We start from the raw sequence: 26,544 nt of genomic DNA, 5'->3' as shown, positions 1-26,544 counted from the left end.
TGTAGGCCTACAATGCTTTGTTACATGATATTTGCGGTATAAATTTTATTATACTACTATTTGCTTAAAGGTAGCTGGATTTCAATTGAAGTGCAACATGAATGTAGGCAAGTAAATAGATATAAAGTTTTGTTTATACGGTAACCTAGGAATATAAAATGCATCTAAGGAAACCAGCCTATGCTGATGCCCCCGCAGTTTATTGTCTCTAGAATTGGTTGAAGAAACAACATCTACTATAATAATCTACTGTTAAGAAGTGAAAACTTGCTTTTTTCTTTACGTATTTCAGAACGTAAGTTTGACAGAATGTATCTTTATTTCTTAACAATTATTTGGGTGATTGTATAACGTTTTTGTATTCTTTAGCTCATACTTATATTATTTAACTAAAAAATCTGGATATTTTAACATAAATTACGTGTTAAATGTCTGTTTATTACTGTAAGAACATCCCATTCTATAATTTTCTATAACATTATACTATTCCTACATGAAATAGAAGAGAGAAAAAGAATTAAGGAACAACATTTCAATTAAAAAATTATATAAATTATTTTATATAAACTATTACTATCATCTATTTATTTGTTTTTAATTCAGTTTGATTTGCTAATCGTACCAGGGTTGCTGTAATACAACTCCCTAGTCGTATTTACTATAGTTCTCTTAACCTGTAATTATCTTAGATTGTGATAAGATTTTAATTATTAAACTTTGTTAGCAGGCTTAATACCTTGATTTTCTGTAAATTAATGTTGGCATACAATAAAAAAAAATGGTACATTTAAAAGAAAACTCAAATTACTAACCAAGTTAGTATTATTAGTACTTTATTGTCGGTTTTAAAGGATGGTCAGCGGTATTATAGTCTTAAAAAGTCTTGATCAAAGCCTGTAACCTATATTTAGTCTGCACTTTTTAATATATCTTCAGTAAATCAAATAATGTACATATACATGTATGCTTGGTGTTATAGTATTCATTATGGCAATGTTTCAAATGTCTAAGCCTCAATAAAAATACGGACGATGTCAGACGCAATGAGTGAAATCACATCTTTGTCTTCAATCATTACATTTGAGGAACACCGACTTCTTTGGTTCGACTCAGTCATTCTTATGTTACAGGCACGGCTGCCTTTACTACTAGCTGTACTGGCTTTAATACGTGACACTTTTGGTAAATATAATGTAATTATAGCTTGTTATTGTTCTGTGGTTCGATTTCTTCTCATGACGTTCGAGTAGGTCTATACTTGCTTTACTACCATACTAGAGGGATGATTTGTTGTTCTTCCTTTTCATAGGTGAAAAGTCGATTACGAATTGTTACGCACCAGATTACACGGAGATTGACAATAAAGATTTTGTTAACGCATATTGCAAGTACAGGGAAAATTTAGGGCTACTCGGATACCACGAATTCATACATTTCACCTTCACCCTCCAAACTGTTTTGATACAGATCCCCGTACTTGCCTGGATTTCTTTTGGTGGTAGAAAAATGTCAATGGTTGCTGTGGGGTTTGCCAGATATTGCGCAAAGATATGCAAACAATTACAATCCGGCGAATCCGTTTATGAAAACAAGTTTAAAGAAATCATTCAGTATTATGTAGACGAATGGTCTAAGTCTCGTACGTATTTTACAGCTTATTTCATTTTTAAGATTCTACTTTGCATTGTGACAGTTTTGTCTCTGTATTATCACTGTCATATGGTAAAAGTCACAATTGAGCCACATTTCTTTAACCACGAATTTAAATGTTATGTAGAAACCATAAACGTAACTGTCACCTGCGTCAAACCGTACGAAATATTCAACCAGATTTTGATTATCATTAATATAGTGATATCCCTTGCAATACCCCTTATTCTGATGTTTTTGCGTGAACCGTATTTGCTTTGGAAAATTTACACTAAAAGGCAGACAAAAATAATGGATTGTTTACTTGACCTAACGATACCAGGAAACGCAATTACGTTTAATAATACGAATATACTCCTAATGTACTACGACGAAAATATGGGCCTGGACGAGAAATACGTTCAAAAAACGCTGACGAATGCGGAGACGGAACCAGAAACCACCCCGTGTAGGTGTGGAACCTTCTGTGGATTATGAATTCCCACGTAAAATGTTGTGATAATGATTTTGTATATGCTCTCCAGGCATATTTTACTGAAAAATTGAAATCCGTCTTTTTAATAATATTAAACATGAATCTACAGTTTCGTCCTGACACTTTGTGTTGAATGTGACAATATATTATGTATATATTAGATTACTACTGTGATTATATTGTTGGTACAATCTTAATCATTTTACTTTTTTTCTTGATTTTAATAATTTTTTCAGCAATATATTATCATGAAAGCAAATTTACTTTAAATCCGGAAATATTGTCACGGCTAATCAAAATGTTTTGCCGTGAACCAAATTTTCTGAATGATTATTATTATTTCAAGCAGCCTTTTCTTGTACGGACGGATACACCTTATTATAATATATGGTCCTGTATTATGTGGAGTTGGTAGAGGGTGTTTTTGTTTTTGCTTTTGTTTTTATTGTGGTGGTGGTTTTGATTTTTAGAGATTTAAAAATTGTAAAAGATGTAAAACAATGTCATGTTACTTATGTGAATAAATTCATTGTTTTTGCTTTTATTGAATGTGCTTGGTTTATTAATTTAAAATTATTCACCGTGTTTGTTCAACTCCTACTCCGTATACCTTTTTTATACTTGATCTTTTTGTTCTTATCTATCTCGAACCATTTCCGAATAGAAACTATTTCTGTAATACATTTCTTAATGTTAAAATCACAATTGTGAGGCATTTAAAATATACTACAAACACTACCTTAAAATGTCTTGACATTTCTTAATGTATTACTTAATCAACAATTATAATTAAATCCAAAGGCAACCTATTAGAAAATCTCTGGGTAACGATTGGTGATTGAAATAAATACAAATATAGGCAAACAAAGATCTAGGCCTATACTTTTTGTCTACATACCATAACGGTTTATATTTAGGCTATTATGAGTTTAAGAATGAAATAAGAAAACCCCCGAGGGTTCCGACAGTCACCTACAAACAATCGGGTACCAATAGCAGCTGTAGCCAACTTAACATTGTCGCCATATTGTTTTCAGAGTCAGTTACGTTTTTATCAATAACTTCATTCTAAAGGTTTTACGGTAAGTTTTAAGCAGTTTTTATTATACAGATTGTAGTGCGTAAGTTTTGCAGAATGTGTGGATTTTGAAGTAGAAGTTCAATTTTATTGCATTCATTGTTATGTCGTTCATTTATGAAACAAAAAATCTCATTCGTTCGAATATCTAGGACTCCTTTCTCCTCGTACAAATAAGGACGATGGCAGGCGCAGTGTCTGAAGCAAGAACGTTGACATCACTCATTGACAAAGCAGATGAGAAAAAACTTCTATGGTTCGACTTCCTTATTGTAAAGATACAGGCACGGCTGCCTTTGCTACTAGCTCTATTGGCTTTAATACGTGACACATTTGGTAAATATAAAATACATATAACATGTAGTTGTTCGTCTTAAATTCGTGCTTCTTCCCTTAACAACTCATGCTGCTGCTATACCTAATTTGTCCATTTTGGTAAGCTTTAATAATTTTTTTTCGTAGGTGAAACATCGAGCAGTACACATTGTTACACAATTGAAGATTCTGCGAATAAGGCGTATGTTAACGCATATTGCACGTACAGAGAAAACATAGGAATACTAGGACACCACGAATTCATACCGGTCACTCTTATCCTCCAAACTGTTTTGCTACAGATTCCCGTACTTGCTTGGACTTCTTTTGGTGGCAGAAAGACATTAATAGTAGCTGCATTGTTTGCCTACTATAGAAAGGTTTGTTCAGAAACCAATTCATCGGTCGACGAATGGAAAAACTACTCGAAAGAAACCATGCAATCGTATTTAGACGAATGGTCCGAATCCCGTAAGTATGTTATCGCTTATGTCGTCTGCCAGTTTATACTTTGTGTTGTAACAGGGGTATCACTATATTTCCACGTGAACATGCTTATAGTCACAGTCGAGCCTCATTTTCTTAACCACGAGTTTGAATGTTACGTAGAAACCGTAAATGAGACGGTTACCTGTGTCAAACCATATGAAATATTCAATCAGATTTTAATTATCATTAATATAGTGATATGCCTTGCAATACCACTTATCATGATATTATTTCGGTATTTGTATTTATTGTGTCGAGGTCGGCAGGAAGGCATTGGGAATATCTCACCTTCCTTAAAGATTCCAGAAGGTGCAATAGCGTTTAATGATACGAACCTTCTCAGTATGTACTACGAAGAAAGTGTTGGTTTGGATGAGGAATACGTTAAGAAAAAATTTGAAGAGTGGATAACAAATGACAGAAGGAATAAAGAAATACCACCATCTGCATAAGTTGTTACAAGTTTTTACATTTTGCAGATGTAAAAAGGGTATTAGGCTTCTTGTCCATAAAACTAAACGGGCTTTCGGAGCTTATATTTTTGAAATAATCTAACTCATTTTATTCTTAATTATAATTGACAAAAGCTTCAGTCTGTTCAATGGATGCATATTTGCTGTTAAACAGTTAGGTGCCCAAAGTATTAAGCTCAATTGTGCTACATTGACCATTCGTCTTAATTAGTAGTCATACAGATCCAGAACCATATTTTCATGATAATTTTTGTTTTGTTTTAGTTTCTTAAATGTGAAAGTGAAGGTTAAAATCCTAAAACATTATAAATGTATTATTTCGTCGGGTTATTTAAAATGAAAGGAATTACAAATTATAAACTTTTCAAACAAGACGTGATGTGAAAGACCCTATAGATAAGGGAAGTAGATAGAAATCGAACCAAATAGATATTTGTGTGAACCAAATAGATATTTGTGTGAACCAAATAGATATTTGTGTGAACCAAATAGATATTGATGTGAACCAAATAGATATTGATGTGAACCAAATAGATATTTAAGTGAACCAAATAGATATTGATGTGAACCAAATAGATATTGATGTGAACCAAATAGATATTTAAGTGAACCAAATAGATATTGATGTGAACCAAATAGATATTGATGTGAACCAAATAGATATTGATGTGAACCAAATAGATATTGATGTAAACCAAATAGATATTGATGTGAACCAAATAGATATTGATGTGAACCAAATAGATATTGATGTGAACCAAATAGATATTTAAGTGACCCAAATAGATATTGATGTGAACCAAATAGATATTTAAGTGAACCAAATAGATATTGATGTGAACCAAATAGATATTAATGTGTCATTGTTTGACGCTAAAAATGTAGTGACCATTTTATACTTATTTTACACCAAAGGATGGTTCAGATATCTGTCCCCTACTGTATATAAAATATGGAATTGGTGGAGGGTGCTCATTATTTTTTCTCTGTTATTAACTTGTTATTAAATTTAATTAAATGTTGGTGTTCATTAAATGTGTTACGTTTACTTGAATTTGCTTACCTATTGTTTATTTAACATAACATAACAGGTACACAGGGCCATTCGTAATTTCAAATTAAATCCAGAAACTAGTCTATTCAAAGTAATATTTTGTGAAATCATTCTGTGTTGATATTGGTAAAACATAATTGCCATACGCATGCGTCAACATAAACGCGAACTGCAAAAAGATAAAATTAAACTTAATCGAATAGGAAATAGAGCAATTAGACTAGTAGGAGAGCACTTACCTGATGTTGAATCCTTGTATAAAGAAAATGTGTTAAAAAAAGTAAAAAGTATCATTGATGATGAAACACATCCTCTTCACAAACAATTTGCTCTCATGAATTCTGGCATAAGACTACGTGCACTTAATACCAAAACAAAACGGTTTAGGTGCTCGTTTGTACCTAATGCTATACACTTATATAACTCCAGAGTACAAAGATAAAATGTAACCGCTTTTGTTTATTTTTATAGCTCACACATGTAATTTTAATGCTTTTATATAAACTTTAAGTCATCGTTAGTGCAATATAATAATAAATCATATAATATAATTAAATAATAATAATTTTTATCTAATTTTAACAATTTTTAGCCTCTTAACTTTTTGTGTGTGTTTTTGTAAATTGTATTTTATATTTTTGTATTTTGCCAGTTTTCAAATCACATTTCTGTTTTTTAAATGGACAATAAAGTATATATGACTATGACTATGACTATGACTATGAAACCCATGACAATGATTAGGATATTTATAACATGGAAAATGCCCCCGGATACTTTTTTTTCTTGAACTTCATTTATTGTTATCTGACTTCCTGGAACCGAATAGAAATTATACTCTATTACATACAGGATGCACAATGTAATATTAGTATTACAATCAGTTTAGTCCTATCTAAATGTGGGGAAACTTAGGCCTATGTAATACCTTTAAATAACTTGTTTGCTAAAAATAAACGACGGGTGCTCTTTTTGTACTTTTATTGAATGTGTACGCAATTTAAATACACATCTACCGTGGAGAGATTTCGTCGAAAGAAAATGGTTTAGTCATACGTTGTTCGCATTTTAAGTTTCTGAACGCAAGTTCTTAACCAGTTTCAAAGATCATGACACCCTGTTTCTAAAAATGTGGAATTGCAACAGCTATAGCCAGTGGAGCAGTAGCCTTCAACTATGAAGTTTGATCCTAAATGGAAGAAGACTAAGAATTTAGACACCATTATGTCCTAGCAGACCCACATTTAATAGGATACCTAGTGATCTCGTTAAACAAGAGGCCTAAACATGAAAGTAACACCGTAAATAGATCAATAGGCCTAACTGAATAAAGCAAACAAAATGAAAGATAATCAAAACAAGAGGTCTGTCAGCAGGAAACAGGAACAAATCAAAATTAGAAAGTTGAGCAATCGAAGAAGTAAACACTCTCAGCAATACATTGTATACATACCACGAAAAAAGGCTCATACTTTTGTATTGGTAAGTTTGTTATTATTTATTTATACTAGGTGACCTCTTCAGTCAAAGACTGGTTTCCCAGAAGGCCCAGTTATGATCAGTGGCTGTACTCGTACACCGGGGTAACTCCCTACTCGTCTCCAAAGATGTACAGTACTAGGTTCTTTAAAGTGCACACGAGCCAGATGTGTACACTGGACCGACGGTTTATAATTACTTATCAGAGAACACTAATTCTACCACTAGAACCATGGAGCGAGTGAGCCTCGAACCCTCCGATGTTATGGCTACGTTACGGTTCCACAAACGCATACAAAAATAAATATACAATAAATGAAAACAATCTTCGTGAATAAGCTAAAGAATGTGAGTAAATTCTTTACAGGATTTGTCAAACAAAATGATTTATATTATTCAACAATCTTCCTTTAATCTTTAGGCCTAACGTTAGTTAGTTTTGTAGAAAAAAGGGACAATGGCAGCCGCACTGGGTGTAGTCAAATCGATGTCATCTATCACGCCAGAAGAAGAGGGAAATCAACTGCTATGGTTTGACGGAGTCATTCTTAAGATGCAGTCACGGTTGCCTATACTATTAGCTTTATTGGCTTTATTACAAGATGCGTTTGGTAAATATTAAATTAAACATTGTATATATTAAGGCAGGTAGGCCTACCATTAGCCATACTATGGCAGAACAGGATCCAATATTCCTTTCACTGCCGTATTTTTACCTGACATCAATTTGACATTAACCTGACATTAATCAAAGCTGTTTACAACATTGTTTTAAAGGTGATACAAGCACAAAATGCTGCCCTCCAAAAGACTGTAACACTGACTGTGTAAATTATATCAATGCATATTGTACGTATAAGGAACATGATGGCCTACTCGGCTATCACGAATTCGTACCATTCTCGTTGACTCTACAAGCTGTTCTACTTCAAATTCCTGTGCTCGGATGGATTGCATTTGGCGGTAGGAAAATATCAATGGTCGCTCTGTGGTTCGCCAAGTGTTGTGGAGAGATTTGTTCAGAAGTCGAAAACCAATCACCGATCAAGTCTAACACCGTCGCCGATGAAGACGACGGCGGTGCAAATAGCAATGATCGTAGAAACTGGCCTAAAGTACATGAAATCCTGCAATGCTACATAAACGAATGGTCCGTGTCTCGTAGATATGTCTCAGCTTATTTCGTGTGCAAGTTTCTACATTGCTGTGTAATATGTGCTTCTTTTGGGTACCACTGTCTTTTATTAAATATCACACTTAAAACGAGGAAAAATCCAGATCTTCTCAACCCAGAGTTTGAATGCAACGTGACGGCGGTTAAAACATTACATAATGTGACGACGATAAACTGTATCAAACCATACAAAGTGTTCAACGATATTCTAATTCTAATCAATCTTGTGTCTGGCAATACCTCTTGCAATGATACTTATACGTGATATTAAATTGTTTTTAACAATGTGTTGTGGATGGCAGAAAAGTATTGACATGTTCGTACCGTACTTAAAGATCCCAAAAGATGCATTGAGGTTGAATAATACAAATATACTCGTCATGTACTATGAAGAAAATATTGACCTGAAGGAGAAATACGTTCAGAAGATATTATTACCTAAAACATTGTTAACAAAACCTAAATTAAATGGTGTACGTGGAAAAAGAGTTACGGAAAAAACATGTCTATTGCAAAAATGAGTCTCATCAAGACGTCTCGCTGCCCCCCGACTCATTTTACGAGAAAATTACGTCATCGAACGTACGTAAATGTAACGCTAGTAATTTGACCAATGATAAACCAACAGCTTTAACAATAATAATAATGATTTATCAAAGTCGAAAAATTGTCAGAAGAAATTATAATATGTACTATATATTCATTAGGAAAATGATAAAATCTCCTATAAGTTACAATTATGTTTTGTTATGAAATAAAGTGGATGAAAGCTCTACTAAAGAGAAAAAACAATATGGAGGCTAAAATGTAAAGGTTATAATGTGATATTATAAATATAAATATATATATATGTTTCATGATATAAATCCAAAGGCAAATTACTGAAAAAAATGACAATGCTGTGGGTATCAGTGGCTGGATCTCAATGGAGATACAAATAAAAAAGCGAAAAGCTAAATCAAAACAATAAAGTAAACAGCCAGAAAAGTTAGCAGAGCTTTCGGGCAACACTAGTCTTCATCATGATATATATATGTGTATTATGATTGAAAAGCAAAGATAACTGAACAGGGAGATAAGTATATAACTATATTATTTATGCTGCTATAGATGACAGTAGTTATAAAGTAGGCCTACAGTATTACAATTTGTTAGCATTACTGTAATGTACTTGGTACTTGGTTTGTTTCCTCCTGAATCTTCCACGAGGGAAATTAACTAGGTCTCAGTGAAGTGGTGGTGCTGTTTAATTGGTTTGGACAAGGTGCTTGCTAAAATCTTCTTTAAAGTTTGCATGTTTAGTTACGTTAACAATAGACTGCGATATTCCATGTTCTAATAGTTCTCGGGAAAAAAGATTGCTGGTAGACTGTGGATGAATGTGATAGACAGAATATATAAATATGATTTAACATAAATAATGTTGAGTAAATATTGATAGTATTAATATAAGTATTAAGTACGTGTTAACAATCTAAATAATATTAAAGAGGATACAAAAACAGAATATTACGAATGAAAAAAAATGTAGAAAATGTAAAAACATTTATGACATTGAATGATTAAAGGTGGGTGTTAACCACGAAAGATAAAACAAAAACAATAATGATGTACTAAATATATATCATTATTTGTAGACGTGAGTTGTTTTGTGCATCTTTCCTGGAGATATCATATCGCTGATTCACTGATTCAACCAACCAAGAGCGTAAAAAATTAGACCAAGATAATAATATATAATAGAATTTTAGATAATTGCATACAGCGTTGATAAAACAAATTACTAAAAGGAAAACAGACATGTTTGACATTCAGTATATATTCCAATATTGGCTAGTGTATGTTTCTCTCTTCTCTTTTCCGCAAAATAATTAATGGAACACGTATCTGATTATTAACCGATAATTATATTACTATTACTAGATCAATACTTTTTAATTAAAAGTATAATTTCTATAATGTATATTTATTTGAGTATCCTATCGACAGTGAATTATCACTAAAATTACACCATTAGGCATGCGCACCCGCGATGCACATTGTGTTTGGTAATCGACAAAATATATATGAGAGTAAAAATGATTTCCACATTAAAACATTAGGTTGATGCAGCTTGGTAGACAATACAACATATCAACGAATGTAGGCCTATGCTACATACATTCACATTTTGTTCAAGTTCGGACGCGGAACGCAAAGGACGCGTGCGATTCGTCAACTCACTTGCGTTGTGTACGTTGTTGTTTGCGTTGCGTCCAAATGAAATCGCGCTTAAATAATAGAAATCGTATAAAAAAATGAAGACGTGATCATGCGTCCTATAAACAAGGCCATATACATGGCTGCAGTCGCGTGCTCAAATTTGAGTTAGTGTTTACCGACCGACCAACCGACCAACCATCCGACCTACATAGTGAGCTGTAGAGTCGCGTTGCACGCGACTAAAAAACAAGAACAAATATGAATTTGAATGCCTACAGCTGTACGACGAATACATTCATAGCGTTCTTTTGTACCTGTGTACAAACAACAACGCGTAAACACCAAGTGGAGGCATCCTCAGCAGCAGGCCTATCCCAATCAAACATGCATTTGCTTGCTTTCAAAAGTAATTGTCAAACTAATTATTAGGTAGGTTCACATTATATAACTTATAACATAATAGCACTGCAAAATAGATCTATCAAGAGGAATGGTTGACAGAGACATTTAATATACTCGTCACGTTCATTCGTGTTAGATAATTGGAAAGTATATTATAATACTAAAACTTAATTATTCGGAATCAATAATTATTTATACAATTTATATTAGGTTTATTAAAAGATATTAGGCTTATTAAAAGTAATTACATGTTTTACAAAGAACGTTGACATTACGGATATTGTTAGATCATCATCACTGTCAGTAATTAATTTACAATGCATTTTCCTGTATAAAATGGTATGGTAAAATTTATTTTATTAACCATCTTTAAAGATCATCCGTACAGCAGGTCTTCATTAAAAAAGAACTGATATTATACTATATTATTCTTTCATGAATCTTTAATATGGAACGCTAACAAGAACAAAATGCAAGCAGTAGTGGTTGCGTATTATCAATTAAATTATATCACTTTAATCTAAATGGTGCCAGTTTTGTATACTACTGGCAGTTCAATACACAAGAAGCATGAAACGCATCATACACTAGGTAAACGATGCATCGCGCCACGCAGTACTCTTGTGCGAACAAAAGCCATTACAACTTTCAGACCAATTAATAACATACCAGACATTCAACGTATTGTGTTTTAGTTACAATAGTAAACTAGATTTTAACGTTGAAATTATGTTCTGGGTTATATCAAAACAAGTTATGTTAATCAACATAACTACGTTTTGATATCTGTTTTTTGACAGACGCTCCCACGTTAAAAATGGATCCCCCCTCCTGGACCTTGGGTATAAAGGGGTAATGGAGCTTTGACAATTTAACAGAATGTGTGAGTGTGCCCTGGTCTTTCTCTCGTAAATATTTACGAGAGAAGAGAACGTCATTGTTTGGAACACTCAACTTTTAACAATGTTTTATTCAGTACACAATGTAAACACTATTATTTATTTAGTTCCTGCTATTCGTGCCATATATCTTTTACTATTAGGTCATTATCCATAAAATAAATAGGTAAGTAGATATTAGGCATATTTTCTGCTTTTTACACATAGATGTCTGTGTCATAAGAAAATCACAATACTTAAATATACATGAAATGAGCTTGGTTTGCGATTAAATATTTAATATGTGCTCTCATCCATCATTTGAATATGTTTTTATTTACACGTCATGTTTTAGTGCCATTGTAAAACTCTTCAGCCTGTGGAACTGACCGCAATTTAATAAAATTGGATCATAAATCTACTACATTGTCATCTTATATGTTGTTTGCATGCCGTAATCTAGTTAGTAAGTAAGAACTCTCATGAGGTTACTGCCACATTTTGTACAATCATTAAAGTGTAATAGTTGCTTTTTCTCAGTCGTTGATTCTACAAGGTATATAAAACGGTATAGTTATATTTACGGTAAGCTTTAAACCACTTTTACATTATTGTGCAAGTTGTTACAGTAAATAATTGTTATGATTCCGTGTAGTAGGCCTAGTAGTAGTAGACATTTGAAAGAAAGTCAATTCATTAATCTAGTACTATCATTGTTGTGTTGTTTAGGTATTGTTAATTTATACGCATTTTATTTAAAAAAAAGAATTTGGTTGTAGAATTTGGATTTCACACCTTGATTCATGTGTAACTTTAATTGTCTTTGTTTATTATCAATTAGGAAGTTTATCAAATAAATAGTGTATAATTGTTGTATATTGTTAATTGTGGCAATTTTTACATCATTTTAAGTGTCTAAGCCTAGCTGATGACAACGTTTTCTTTACAACTATGGCAAACGCAATGGGTCAAGTCACATCTTTGTCATCAATCATTTTATGTGAAGAAACCGGGCTTCTTTGGTTCGACTTAGTCACTCTTATGATACAGACACGGCTGCCTTTACTACTAGCTACATTGGCTTTAATACGTGACACATTTGGTAAATATAATTATACATTTTTATTATTGATTGTTCTTCGGTTTAACGTCGTTCTCATGACAAATCGTACCATAATTACTTACTAAACGAGTGATTATTTTCTATTCCATTTCTTAGGCTTTGATTATATTTTGTTTTTCTTTTCTTAGATGACATGTCGGTTACGAGTTGTTACGTAACGAATTACACTGACAATAAAGATTTTGTTAACGCATATTGCAAGTACAGGGAAAACATAGGGCTACTCGGATACCACGAATTCATACCTTTCACCTTCACCCTCCAAACTGTTTTGATGCAACTTCCCGCACTTGCCTGGATTTTCTTTGGTGGTAAAAAAATGTCAATGGTGGCGAAGTGGTTCTGTAAATGTTGTAGAGATTATTGCTCACGCCAAGATCAGGTTTGCACTCCCCAAGAGAAAAAGAGTGATGTGTGTGATTCTATTGCCAGTGAGAAGTTTCCTGACTCGATTCATTCAATTATACACTCATATATAAATAAATGGTCTACGTCCTGTCGCTTTACTGTAGGTTATGCCACTTTTAGTGTTATGCATTTGGTTGTAACAGGGGTGTCTTTTGGTGTCCACTTGGTCATGCTTATAGTCACAATTAGACCTAATTTTTTTAATCATGAATTTGAATGTTACGTAGAAACCGTAGATAAGATATTTACCTGCGTAAAACCATACGAAATATTCAACCAGATTTTACTTCTCATTAATTTAGTAATCTGCCTAGCATTACCATTAATCTTGATGATAATTCGTGATTTTTATTTGCTTTTTAGGCGCTGTAAAAATACGGAAACAATCGCGAATTTTTTACCTTGCATTACAAAACCACAAGATAGGTTTAATGATACGAATATACTTTTAATGTACTACAAAGAAATTATTGATCTGGACGAGAAATACGTTCAGAAGATATTAATAACAAACAAACCAAAAACAAGAGACAACACCACCGCGGACAACTCTCGCCAGGAAAACTACGAACTTAATCAGATACCTTCCCCGCAGTATGAGGAAGTAGTTCAAGAATAGAAAACATATCAATTATAGTTATTTTGCTCAGATTTTATTGATATTATAATAACAAGTGCTCCATGAAAATTTACTGAACAAAACAGGCTCAATTGTGCCAACAATTGTTTTATATATTTCATTCGCATAACAGATTTACAATACATAACGTGATTTATTTCTCTCAACAGTATTTTATATATATATATTGAATTCCAAGCTTAGACCTATATATTTCCGTGAATCAAGTAGATACTTGGTGTAGATGAAATAGATATTGCTGACATTTTTATATTATACGTTGCCATTTTATTTTAAGTAAAGATAGATATCTATATTTGTGGATTTTTTAATACCTCTGCCACGTGCATTCATTTTAGGTAAGTCAAAAGGAAAGTAAATATAATAATACTAAAACTTATCTATTCGGAATCAGTATTTATACAGTTTATTATCAAGTAATGCTAACAACGGAATGAATGTTTACAGGTTACTGTCAGGTACAACATGGCATTGTATGTTGTTGCTGAATGAGGATAGATATTAGGCTTATTGCTGTTTTACACAGAAAGTCATATTTAGATGAACAATAAAATACCAGATATTCACACACAAAATCAACGTATTGTGTTTTATTCACCAATTTCTTTATTAATTTTAAATTATTATTAAAAAAATGTACAATTTAACAGTAATTTTAAACATAATCATAAATATGGTTTAAAATGCTTTTCAAGCATTGACAGAAAAAAAAACTGCTGATCATTAGCAAATAATACAGTTAATATGAAATTCTTCTTCTTCGAAATCGATATCTGATAAACATTTTCTTATTTTGAAGGTAATTTTTTTTTTATTTAAAGAAGTACAGTAGTTTTTACGGGTTTTTTTGTCTGTTACAGACGCTACCACACATTTACATATTGTTTGTATTTCAGTATTTAAAGTAAAAAATCGGTTCCTTAAAGTCCTTAACTTGCTGATAAACTAAGAGGTAGGTTTAAAAAGAGGTACAGTATACAAGGCAATCTAGGTTTTAGTTGCCGATTCGAATTCATATTTCGAGAAACATAGCGTGTCATATCTATACTTAGTGGAGCTGAGGGAATAATAGTTTATCAAAACTGGTGGCGCTCGTAAAGAAATACCAACTTAAAAAGAGAATATTCCGTATTCATGTTTTGTTTAATTGAAACAAAACCTTTCAATTTAGGAAGCTACGTATATTCCAATATATTAAAATGTTGTAGTTGAGTTCTTCAGTCTCAGAATACTAAAAACTGTCAATTCTTTGTTAACACCAAAAATGATGTCAATGGTCTGAGAACTTTTCAGTCAATATAAAAAAGTAGTATTGACGTTGTCAAGTCGTATAATATTCATAACATTGAAAATTAGCAAAGAGGATGTCTTTTCATAACACCGAAAATGGCGTTACAGGTCCCACAAAAATTTAAAAACATTAATTACCAAATTTAGTACACGTGGGTAATGCCGTATCTTTCCACCAAAAGTGGTGTACAAGAGTGTCCATTAAAAATATAATACAGAACTTTGGAAGTCATTTTTTTTGTAATAAGACTCAGTACTCTTTAAAAACTATACAATAATTATAAAAGTTATCTATTGTTTTAGTGTTTTGCTTTGAAGAAAAACCTTGAAAAGTGGTCAAAAAATCCTCCTGTTTTGTAAATTTTAATGAAAATTGTTGGACGAATATTATTAACACTAATCAGCTGCGTTGGAATTGTTATATTGGTCGTGGACTAATACCATATATATACTAGAAACAAGTTATTATATGTCTATGACTATTACTATTATCTTCAGAATAATTCTATTTCAACGGCAAGCATTTCTAACAGTGCACTCTATACTATTCTATCTAATCAGCTGCTGGTACAGTGTATGTTTCCATTGATATTATTTTTCTACATTATAAAAAAAAACCTATTCACACACTTATATCTTTTTACTGCAGCAATGTAATCAGTTCTGCAGCATTAAATATCACAAACAAATCCCTTCCTTAATCATGAAGGAATAACTCAAACTTGATTTGAAACTTCTGCGTACATGTATGTGCCAATGTAAACCTGAGAATTCACCCGTCTACTTCCGCCAAAAAAAAAAAAACAATAACAAAAAAACCAATAAAAAAACCAGTTAGGCTAACATTATTTTAACAAAATTATGTGCATTTCCGTTACTAGACTATTAGACAGCTGTTGATTCATTCTGCGCTATCAATTTTCATGTTTCATAAAGCGTTCGTGGAATTATAATTTTCCATATACAACAACCGCGTAGTCACGTGGCGCTAATTATATTTTTGAGGTGGTTTGCGCATGACCGTGCATAAAATCAATAATTACCATGTAGTGTGACCTGAGATTGTACTCGTAACCAACTGTATATAATACAGTACTTTCCTTATTCAATGCATAACGTCTGTTTAACCTTTAACCTTTAACCTTTACCCATTTAACAAAAACCGTTATCATGATACGACTCTTATTTGTTTGTACTGGTTTGATGACAAACCTTACTTGCGATATCTAGTAGAATATGGTATTTGTCTGCATCGAATACGCCTGGAATAAGAGGAACGAATAAGACCAATCAATATATTAATTATTGAATCAACTAAATACTATACTATAATAGTTTGTATCTATCAGGATACTATGAATGTTAAACTGATCACAAAGTATCCGTTTCACAATCAAAAGTAAAACATTTAATTGTGATTGTATTTAATGTTTGCATTGTATTTAAATTGTGTTGATTAATATTCAATACAACATGTTTGGATAATTACTTATTATAATTAACTTATTAATTAATTACTATTATAGATAATTATGAGCTGTACTGATTGGCTGTGTATGCATACAAACATTGGATAATTATCTTACTACAGATATAACGTGCGTTGATTGGCTGTATTTTCATTCAAGTAAAATACAAACGTACGTGAGTGGATAATTGTTTCATAACAGATCTTTTGATTTGATGTATATACATCATTCACGTTAAAAAACTGTAACTTACCTTCCAATGAGGTCTGTAGAAACTGCTCTGTTTTCTTCATGTCTAACGGTTTTTGTGCTTGAATTTTATCTGGAATTGATCAAGCAAATTAATAATACATTTGACTAAAAAACTCATTTGTCTATTAAAATTGTATTTTAATATGTATATTTATATGTGTACATTTCTATATTAATTATACTGTTTGCTATTATACCATCCACCATCTAACGTCCAAGTTGTATCGTCCTTATCCCCTCAATCTGGTCATTACTATTAGTAAATGAGGCATACCTGTTTGTGTTAGGCAAATACCACAAAGTACTGCCATCTCCAAACTGCCAAGTCTTTGGATGTCTTCTCCACAACCTACTGACTCCTGGGACAACACTGGATGTACATCTTGGGTCTTGTTTGTAAAATAATGAGTTATGATTATACCCAAGACGGGACACAACGCTTGTCTTATTAATTCATCTTTGCTTTCATTTGCTAAATCTTGGAAACCTATAACATATGCAACATTAGTGTTAATGAGTTGTTCATTTTCGTTTTTATTTTATTTTAATTCAACTATATTTTATAAGACTATGTTTCAAATTTGTTTTTTTTTGTTTTCTTACCTGATATTGTCTCAGCAAACTTTCTGAAACACGCTTTCACTTTAGGCATACTTGACTTTTGTGGATTTAAGACTTCCGACATGTTGTCACTAGATTTCTTTCAGAATAAAAAACAATTATTAGTTAGTTAAATACAAACTAAAATTCAAAATATTTCAGAATATTTTGAAATAATGTGTATCATTATGTATACTTACTAAACTTGACGTCCACTCGTCTACTACCAATTTTTCTAAATGCTCGTAAACTATAACAAAGTTCTTTGAGGCAAGCATGTCTGTTTTCTGAAGTTTTGAGTTGTTATTGCCGTCTTCGTCTGGTAACCTTCTCTTTAATGCATTCTCAAGTGGCAGTTCTTGACTATTGATTTGTGAATTGTGTTTCTGATTTTCTTTAAACTGTTGGCATGTGTCGTAACTCATCGCTGTTGAGGATGATACGATACCAGTCTCTGTTACAATTTGATTCTTTTTTTCTAAAGGTTTAAGTTCGGTCAATTCGAGATCATCTTTAGATTCAGTTTTAACATTAGTACTGGCATCAAAGAAGAATTCATTCGTGTGTTGTCCTCGGTACATATTTGCATACGCCATTGCTGTATAAGCGCCGCTATGCACTTCTGGTAGAGTCATGCTTAGAGACGGGCTTAACTGTTCTTGGAGTGAACTTTGCTGATACATCGTATGATTATAAGATATATGTTGTGAGCTCTGATGATAAGCAGGAGTAAATGACGATTGCATGTTGTTGCCGAGTAAGTGTGGCTCTCCACCAAAGTCGTAAGATGGATCAATCAAATCGTTTGGTAATGAATGTAATTTTTGCTTTGGGTAGGAGCAATGTTGATTTTTGATAGGGAACTGGGATCCGTAACATTGATGCATGTCTGATGGGTAAATCGACTCTTGTTTGATCGGTGGTTGGCAAATAGTAGGGAAGGTAGGCCATGAGTGCCATCTTGGTACGTTCATTGCGTTTGGTGGAACATCAATTTTGCTGAAATGATTGGTCAAGTGTAGATCTCCATCCGTTTTTGGACGTCGTCCTAATTTGATACCTAATAAAAAAAAAATATTTTATTAGGGTACCATGGTGTTTTACAAACATATACAATAATAAGATGGATTAGAAGATCGTTAATTCACGTAGTTCACGCATAAAGTCACTCGTGCGTACAGCGTCAATATATTTTTACAAATAAATACAAACTTTGATTTGAATTGACGTCATCAAGCCAACTAAAATTAGTTCGGCTTAATACTTGTTATCGATTGATTGATTGGTATTAATTAACCCAATAATGATTCGATAGGCCATGATGTAAATAAACACGGGTTAGTATGGTGATAATGATTAAACTGAGAAAGCATATCTAATTCAAGGTGAATATTACAACTAAACAATTATGAATGTTCGCGATTATAAGCCCATCCTATTGTTGGACCACTTAAAGTATTTTTCAAAATGCAATATGGTCTGTGCCTCCACTGCATATTGGCATCCAGGTATGTTTGGTCAGTTTTTAGACTCGTACAACGTGACTCTACAGCTCACTATGTCGGTCGGTTGGTCGGTCGGTCGGTTGGTTGGTCGGTAAACACTAAATCACGCGACTGCAGCCATGTATATGGCCTTGTTGTATCCAATGGGAGTGAGGTTTGATCCCCGAGTCAGAATGATTTTCTGAAGTCCATTCTCCTACCTTCTTTGCACATGCCCAGCGCCATACACTTCTGAAATCTGCAGTAACGACAGGAATTCCTCGTTTCCATAGTGACAGAACAGTCGTTGCTTTTTGTGCAAACGTAAGTAACGCCTTCTTTGATTGTTCGACGATAAAAACACTGTATGAAATGAGTAAGATTAAGATACATTATTTAATTCTGTATCCAATTGACTTGACAAATATTTCTTGATATTTATCGATCTTAAACACTGCTTATGGCATATACAATATTATAGAGAATCACTGTTTAAATGAGTAATACGCTAGCTAAAAATACGATTTAAGCCCAGGAACCCTACCTTGCAGCCTTCACAGGTAAACACACCGAAATGCAGACCGGACGCCGACGCTCCACACACTTGGCATAAAGATGTCTTGTCTTCTGGTGTTTGTTGACAAAGTGGTAACGAAGAAGAATCTGCTGTGGACGGAGTATTATCTGTATTTTTTTGGATAAAACAAGACAAATGTTTGTTACAAACTATTTTCAAACGATTTTTAAATCTATAGTCTAGTACACCAGCACAATTTATTAATTTCGGAGTTTGCTCACGTCTGCAATAAATTATATTTTTGGGCGTTCCGTAAATTGCGTCAAAACAAAAGTTTGATAAATTCTTCTACTTATAGGAAACTTACGCAAGCTTTGTTTGCAAACCACGACTTGGCTCGTGTTTGCAAACTAAAGTTTGCTAGTGTAGACTGGGCTCGATCCAGCACAACTACAATATACCTAGTTTATATCCTACGTACCAGATACTATAGATGTACTGTCTTGCACCACTGTTGATTGGTTGCAGGCCTCCATGGCTTGTTGCCACAGATTACCTTTGTCTGTGAAAAAGAGTCCCCAATTTGAGGAGTTGTCTAAAATCATCTAGAAGAGAACAAACATAGTAATACACATTTACAATACAATTCGTTTTTTATTTAGGTTTATAGAGTTCCCCCAATTTGAGAAGTTTGTCCAAGAAAGCTTCTCTTGTCTGAATATGTCTTTTCAACCTGTTTCTTGGATCTTCTATGATGTTAGTACAGTACCCTACTATTACTCACCAAACAGAATTGACACAGGACTTCACCTCCGCTAATTTTTTCGGAAGTGTCTCCACATGCGAAACAAGATGTAGAAATTGAAAATGTGTGTATTTCGGAGCCGTCCGCAACATTTGCAGTAGTAATGGCGTGTAGTTCCTATAAGATACAAGGATTGACAATCTCTCAACAATATACACTTTAATCCACAGTAAAAAAAAAAATATATATATATATATAGTTGAACTGCAATTGTAACCTTTGCGATTCAGCTAATAAACAAAATAATGATAGTAAAACTAGGCCTAATTATAGTATACCTGTCTCATTTTTTTCTAATTGTCTCTTGCTTCTGAAGACTTTATTAAAATATAAAATAATTCGCAGATAATTAGCATGGATACTGCCATTGACCAAGTCATTATTATTGTATGTTGCCATCCACGTAACGTTTATAAGTACACGCTAGAAAGAAAGCTCCGCCCACATGGCCTCCTTCGCGCTTGGATGATAAACGCATTGTCAAGTTCTGTACGAAGTCCCGTGTGCAAAAACGGCTTACCGAAATTGATTATTGACAATGTAATTGATAACAGTTTCATTGAAAGTGGAATATTGAAAATAATTCAACCTTAACAGACACAAAATTAAGCCTAAATCGTAGGCATGGTAAATGCATTATAAGGAGACTCCTTTTAATTTTTAAAAAATTTAACCACAGAGAGGAATCATTGTTATACCTTGTCGGTACGCCAGCCAGCTTATGTAGAAAACCTGCGCATATGATCGACAGGAACAGTAAGTTATGTGGCGTGTATACCACAAGCTGAGAGGACTACAAGTGTATGTAATCATGGATTAAGGAATAGATTAATCCATGATGTAATGTACGAAACCGTACACAACTGGGTTCTGTCGGTGACTATCACAAATCATTATTTCAACTATCACTCAATAAACAGACCGAATCTAACCCGTAATTTGACTGTTAATAAATATTAGCAACGGTTTAAAAGAGTTAAAAGTCACTAGTTACCAAGAAAACTAAAAAATCTCACCGTTAAGGCATTCACATAAACGAAGGTGGTCTCTCCGCTTACAATTCATTTATAAAATAAATTCTTTAACTATAAAATACATTTGGTCTGACTAGCGTATAACAATAGATTATGAAATGTCTTTATATAAATCATGGTTCGTCAACTCCATCGACTCAAAGCGTTCTAAATATCTCACTTCATACAACAAGTTAATATTATTATGGAGAAGAAAAACTAGAACAAATAAAATACAAAAGTATGTAGACTGTAAGTGAAGCGTAAAATGTGTACTTTTTGTATTATACGAACGTTCAAAAGGCTTTTAACTGATGGGTGCGGAAAATGTGCAGGGGATATGGACATATTATAGTAAAGTGGAGTTGGATAGCAGAGTATTGGAGTTGGATAGCCGAGTGGTTAGGACACTTGACTGTCATACAGATAGACCCGGGTTCAATTCCCGACAACTCCCAGTTCACTCAGCTGTAAATAAGTACCTGGTTGAAAATACTAGGGAGAAAAAAGGCGGCGTGGAAAGGAACTGGCCACCCTACCACATAATGCCGAGGCTTAGTACAATGAGCTCCTAACAGCTCATTCCCATACGTTCAGAGAACACGGGACTCGCGTACCTTTTTATAGTAAAGTGATTTTTTAAACGTGGACATACAGGAGATATGTGATTTGTTCAAAACAGTGGGTGTTACCTGGACAAAGTCTATAAAGTAGACAGGGCTGCAGTAGAATTGTTCTATTATACGGCTACACATATTATTAGCATAAGTCTAGAAGTAAACATATATAGTTGGAATAAAAATGACGGCATTGTGTAGTAAGCTCAATAAGATCGGCGTATTATTATAAAACTATGCATATAGAGAGACAGTGGAAAGTAGAGAAGACTATCAGTTAGACCAGGGAAGAGTGAAATTGCACTCTTCCCTGGACCTACTGTGTAGAAACTTGTTTTATCTAATATCGGTGTATAGAGGCGGCCCTGGAAGAGAGATTGAACATTAATACCACTTGTTTGTTTAGTATTAATTGTATATGGAACATTTTCTTATTCAAAACAAATATCCCTAAAACAAAATTGGTAAAAATTAAAGATCATCAATACTTTTATATTGCATTCCACTTCCAATTCCATGATTCAGAAGTGGACACGCATTTTTAGTCGCAGTCGCGTGCAATGCGACTCTACAGCTCACTATGTCGGTCGGTTGGTCGGTAAACTTGAGCACGCGACTGCAGCCATGTATATGGCCTTGTTCATGGTATAGTGTAAAAGCGTCGCGATTTTAATGCATGCACCATTAAACCAGAATGAGATTAATCCCCCATATCCCTGGTGTTAAAACGTACCATGATTTTTAAACATCGAGGCGTTAGTTATTATTAATATCGTTAATTAATAAAATAATATGAAAGAAACCCGTTGTTTGAAAAGCATTTTGCAAAACAAAATGAAACACTTATTACATAACATCGTGTGCCAACTTTAGGCCTACTTACCCGGCGAGCGATTAGGGTCGTCGTCCCACCACCAGTCAATGATTTCCACCAGACTCTACAGTAGCAAACAAATTGGTTACACGAGTTTTACTTAATTGTCTTGTTAAATATGGTAGCAGAGATGGCTAAATAGATGATTACCCATGACCTTCAGCAGGACAACAGTGCCTGTACAGTCCAAGGGTCAGTATTTGCAGTCTGCAGCCGCACATATCGTCTCACAATCGATGGACAAACATTAGATATACAAACAATCGCCTCAGCTCCTAGTCATGATATCAGACATTGACTTATTCTAGCCATGATAGTAGACGAACTAACAACATAATAGCTATATAGCACCAGGGGTCAGGACACTTTAGGACATTATGCAAAATGGTGTCCATTATCTGTCCTAAGGGTGAACGTCCAGCAGAACATAAGTAAAGGGGGGAAAAGTTGTGCTCGTAGTTAAATGTCCCGAAGTTCAAAGAACCAGAGATAAACACAAAATTAATATGAAATTATTTTAGTACTTTTAAAATAGGAAAGGGTGGGGGTGGGGGGAGTGATATGGTCAAAAGTGGCGATTAGGTCCTAAGGTCCATGGTCGTAGAAACTGCTCTAAAGAGACCAGAAGTAAGCCTAAGATAACAATGAAACATTAGTATTTATAACTTGACTTGGGTGATGGTGGGCGGTTCTGTCGTACTTGCGATATGTTTTCGATAATTCTTCACATTACATAATGTTAATATCCTGACAGTGATCTTCGTATACGCGGACGCGGCGCCATTTCAATTTCTATGGATCCAGAAGGTGGATACAAGTTTAGGAACTCCGGTCATATTGTAAGGATGCGTCCATGAGTGAAGTGAAATTTGTCATCACAAAACGACGAATTTACTCCCAGACTCTTTTATAGCTATACTATCATGAATTAAATTAAATAAATGAATCAAATATGTGGAAGGGACCGACAGTTAGAAATACCTAAGGCGTTGGTGCCTATGGTGATGGAGTCGTGCTTAATTAGTTAATCAATTATTACAATGTTAATATTTCTTTTTTCTTCTTCCTTGAGTAAACCACATAATTCAGCTGACTTAAAATCAATTAGTTTATAGCCTACACTCCGATCATGACCTTGATATCATATTGATGAAATAAATAACAATAGAGTTTTGCACACGCCACTACCACCACCACCAGTATCAGGACCATATACGCTCTCTCCCCACAAATCCTTCTGAAGCCTTTGCATAAGCATTTCAGAGCCACATTGTGGCCCAAAAATAGGGCCTATACCCCATCCCCAAACCTCGTACAATGTTTTATCTATTCATTGGAACGAAATAATATGTATATATTTATGGGTAACGAAGTTAACTTGGTATATAGGCCCTATGTATTATGAATTTGAAGTAATCATTTTATGGTTTTATCAATCTATTTTACTTATTTTAAATTATGTAAATATGTTTCACTGCTGGCTGGGAAGTCCCATTGAAAGTGATTAAGTTTGCTGTTAGAGTCTCCCCGGATCTATACTAGCATGCGTTATTTCTGTAGGGGTATAGTAGGGGTATACAGTATTATTATACGTACAATAATACAATATAAATTGCTATTGAGAATTGAAGTTATCAAGAGAGGGCGTACTTAAAATAAACACATTTTTGTCTCACAAAAATATGCTCCGTTTTTTTACATTAAAATGAAAGGATGACAGAGAATACAATACTCATTATTCAAACTGGTGGTGGGTTTTATTTAAAAATGGTTACTTATTAAATTAGGATATTGATTTTAACTAGGAGCTGCAGTTAGGCCTACAAGCCTAGGCCTAGGGTTCTATCTAAGAGCCCACGTTCGTACTCCCCCAGGCCAGCCATTGCCAGGCAAGTAGAAAAATCATGGACGTTTTGACCCACTTTTAGTCTGCAGTTCAACTCTTCTTTTATTAAACCACCATATCATGGACAATTGTGAGAAAATCTTATTAACATTGCTAGATAAAGTAGGCCCTCTAATTAATTGCATTATTTATTGAGTACTCAGTCAGTAGGCTATTATGATTTTTTTTTTCTTCAGGAACGATAGACAAAAATTATCCAAAAAGGGCAGGGGCATATGCCTTTGAAATTGGAAGTCCAGCCAGTCAAGAGATAGTAGATGCTGCATATCCCTCCATTAAAATTGAATATGGATCAGTCTTCAGAAAAGACAGTCAGGAAATTAATCAACAAGACAGGTATTGTGAATAAGTATCAAATATTTAGTAGTTTTCCTGTGAAATTTACTGTGGTGTGGAAGAGTAAGAATGTAAAACCCCTATTGAGGAGACACCACGCCCCCTCCCCCAATCCCCATTATGCACTTGTCAATTGTATGACCCACTATACGACCCCGGAAGAGGTGCTTCATTTGTTCGATGTGCGTCATACCTTATTTATACCATGACCACTGCGTCACAAAATTGACTTACTTTTACATGACAATGATGCGCCATTTTAAAATTAGTGACAGACCTTTTAGAGAGCAAGGACACACCATGACTGTCCTTTTGTGGTAAAGTGACGGACATTGACGCACCATTGTTCATTGAGCTGACGTACCATTTTAAATGACGCACCCATGACACACCTCTCCCGGGGGTCGTATAGTGTGTCGTACAACTGACAAGTGCATTAAGGAGACACTTTGTCCTCATCGTGACCTCATAATAGAGATTCAATAATATTAATTGATGAGTACCTATTGAAGGCTAATGCAGTTTTTTATTTATAATAATTGCTGTTTTTTTTTATAAAGAGAACTACTTTATGAAGTGTGTAAAGCAGCTATTCAGAGCAGCATTGTAATAACACATGGAACAGATACGTTGTTAGAAACCGCTGTTTACCTCGGTAACAAGGCCTTGAAGAAAACTATCATCTTGACTGGCTCATTCCGACCTGCGACCTTTAAAAACTCTGATGCAAACTTTAACCTTGGAGTTGCCGTGGGGGCGCTGCAATGTATATCAACGTACGGAGTGTATGTTGCTATGAACTGTCAAGTGTTTCAATGGAATCAAGTAACGAGGAATTTGGATACAGGAAATTTTATTGCAAAATTATGATAAATATTTATTTATATAAAAAATCCAGTAAGTCAGTAAAATAGAATAGTTACAGTATTTTTTAAATAATATAATATACAATAATATAAACCCATATTTTTTTTTAGTAAGAGAATTTGCACAGTTTATAGTTTATTAAAAATTTAGTATATTATGCAAGATTGCAATGAGTTATAAATAAACAAACGATCAATATACTTTGAGGACGATCAAAGTATATTGATCGGAACGTCGAGAAACTCAAGAGTTCTTTTCAGAACTAATACATGTGGTGTACCGCAAACTTTATATCAACAAGTTAATAAAGTTATTAAAAACAGGATTCAACTTTCTTTCTCATTTCTGTTTCCGAGTGATGATTGGAAAAATATAAATAATCCCATCAACAAAAAGGAATAAACTTACTGTGTAATATAAATTATTGTTTTATCATTCTTGCACTGATGAAGGCCTAGTGTTACCTGAAAGCTCTGCTATTTTTTCTGGCTGTTTTACTTTATCGTTTTGATTTAGGTTTTTGCTTTTTTTTTTGTATCTCCATTCCAGCTACTGTACTGATACCCACAGCATTGTAATTTTTCAGTAAATGCCTTGGATTTAATATCTGACAATAGACCACTGGCTTTATTGCACTTTTTTCTATTTAAAAAAATACATGATAAAAACAAATA

The 26,544-nt window shown here is 33.7% G+C and overlaps 4 protein-coding genes across 8 annotated transcripts; 3 read left to right on the top strand and 1 right to left on the bottom strand.

Moving 5' to 3' along the window:
- The first annotated feature begins 220 nt into the window (after positions 1–220).
- LOC144851908 (uncharacterized) lies at positions 221–5,704 on the top strand. 3 transcript variants are annotated; one of them, XM_078709568.1, is made up of 3 exons: positions 221–295; positions 3,356–3,539; positions 3,666–5,704. In XM_078709568.1, exons 2-3 carry the CDS (start codon positions 3,386–3,388, stop codon positions 4,457–4,459), a joined length of 948 nt encoding a protein of 315 aa, XP_078565694.1. In that variant the 5' UTR covers positions 221–295; positions 3,356–3,385; the 3' UTR covers positions 4,460–5,704. The 3 variants fall into 3 exon arrangements, with proteins under 3 accessions (XP_078565694.1, XP_078565693.1, XP_078565692.1); XM_078709566.1 differs by lacking the exon at positions 221–295 and adding an exon at positions 3,031–3,207; XM_078709567.1 differs by lacking the exon at positions 221–295 and having other exon boundaries at positions 3,030–3,539.
- Positions 5,705–10,683: 4,979 nt separating this feature from the next.
- On the top strand, positions 10,684–14,401 carry LOC144852324 (uncharacterized). Of its 3 annotated transcripts, none has more exons than XM_078710106.1 (5): positions 10,684–10,818; positions 12,025–12,135; positions 12,582–12,771; positions 12,921–13,174; positions 13,564–14,401. In XM_078710106.1, exons 3-5 carry the CDS (start codon positions 12,621–12,623, stop codon positions 13,570–13,572), a joined length of 414 nt encoding a protein of 137 aa, XP_078566232.1. In that variant the 5' UTR covers positions 10,684–10,818; positions 12,025–12,135; positions 12,582–12,620; the 3' UTR covers positions 13,573–14,401. The 3 variants fall into 3 exon arrangements, with proteins under 3 accessions (XP_078566232.1, XP_078566231.1, XP_078566230.1); XM_078710105.1 differs by having other exon boundaries at positions 12,921–13,300; XM_078710104.1 differs by having other exon boundaries at positions 12,921–14,401.
- A 1,864-nt stretch (positions 14,402–16,265) lies between these two features.
- On the bottom strand, positions 16,266–20,544 carry LOC144852330 (uncharacterized). Its single transcript, XM_078710112.1, has 10 exons — positions 20,536–20,544; positions 20,237–20,374; positions 19,934–20,057; positions 19,480–19,619; positions 19,157–19,298; positions 17,652–18,511; positions 17,455–17,551; positions 17,126–17,338; positions 16,853–16,921; positions 16,266–16,392 (listed from the first exon to the last, which is right to left on the bottom strand). The coding sequence occupies exons 1-10, from the start codon at positions 20,542–20,544 to the stop codon at positions 16,313–16,315; spliced, it is 1,872 nt and encodes a 623-aa protein (XP_078566238.1). The 3' UTR covers positions 16,266–16,312.
- Positions 20,545–24,390: 3,846 nt separating this feature from the next.
- LOC144852187 (putative L-asparaginase periplasmic) lies at positions 24,391–26,185 on the top strand. The gene is made up of 3 exons (XM_078709935.1): positions 24,391–24,511; positions 24,844–25,003; positions 25,564–26,185. Exons 1-3 carry the CDS (start codon positions 24,475–24,477, stop codon positions 25,871–25,873), a joined length of 507 nt encoding a protein of 168 aa, XP_078566061.1. The 5' UTR covers positions 24,391–24,474; the 3' UTR covers positions 25,874–26,185.
- Positions 26,186–26,544: the final 359 nt, after the last annotated feature.

This window comes from Antedon bifida, chromosome 9, assembly GCF_963402885.1.
Source record: "Antedon bifida chromosome 9, ecAntBifi1.1, whole genome shotgun sequence".
Taxonomy (NCBI): domain Eukaryota; kingdom Metazoa; phylum Echinodermata; class Crinoidea; order Comatulida; family Antedonidae; genus Antedon; species Antedon bifida.
The sequence above is the reverse complement of the archived record's forward strand: the minus strand, read 5'-3'. Positions and strand labels throughout refer to the sequence as shown.

Excerpts from the sequence above, each read along its gene's own strand:
- LOC144852187 (XM_078709935.1), top strand. The coding sequence starts at position 24,475 with ATGACAGAGAATACAATACTCATTATTCAAACTGGTG. Across the intron at positions 24,512-24,843 it reads ACTCATTATTCAAACTGGTG|GAACGATAGACAAAAATTAT; the intron begins GTGGGTTTTATT and ends TTTTTTCTTCAG. Across the intron at positions 25,004-25,563 it reads GAAATTAATCAACAAGACAG|AGAACTACTTTATGAAGTGT; the intron begins GTATTGTGAATA and ends TTTTTTATAAAG.
- LOC144851908 (XM_078709568.1), top strand. The coding sequence starts at position 3,386 with ATGGCAGGCGCAGTGTCTGAAGCAAGAACGTTGACATCACTCATTGAC. Across the intron at positions 3,540-3,665 it reads TTTAATACGTGACACATTTG|GTGAAACATCGAGCAGTACA; the intron begins GTAAATATAAAA and ends TTTTTTTCGTAG.
- LOC144852324 (XM_078710104.1), top strand. The coding sequence starts at position 12,621 with ATGGCAAACGCAATGGGTCAAGTCACATCTTTGTCATCAATCATTTTA. Across the intron at positions 12,772-12,920 it reads TTTAATACGTGACACATTTG|ATGACATGTCGGTTACGAGT; the intron begins GTAAATATAATT and ends TTCTTTTCTTAG.
- LOC144852330 (XM_078710112.1), bottom strand. Across the intron at positions 19,299-19,479 it reads TTACCTGTGAAGGCTGCAAG|TGTTTTTATCGTCGAACAAT; the intron begins GTAGGGTTCCTG and ends CATTTCATACAG. Across the intron at positions 17,552-17,651 it reads ACGAGTGGACGTCAAGTTTA|AAATCTAGTGACAACATGTC; the intron begins GTAAGTATACAT and ends TTATTCTGAAAG.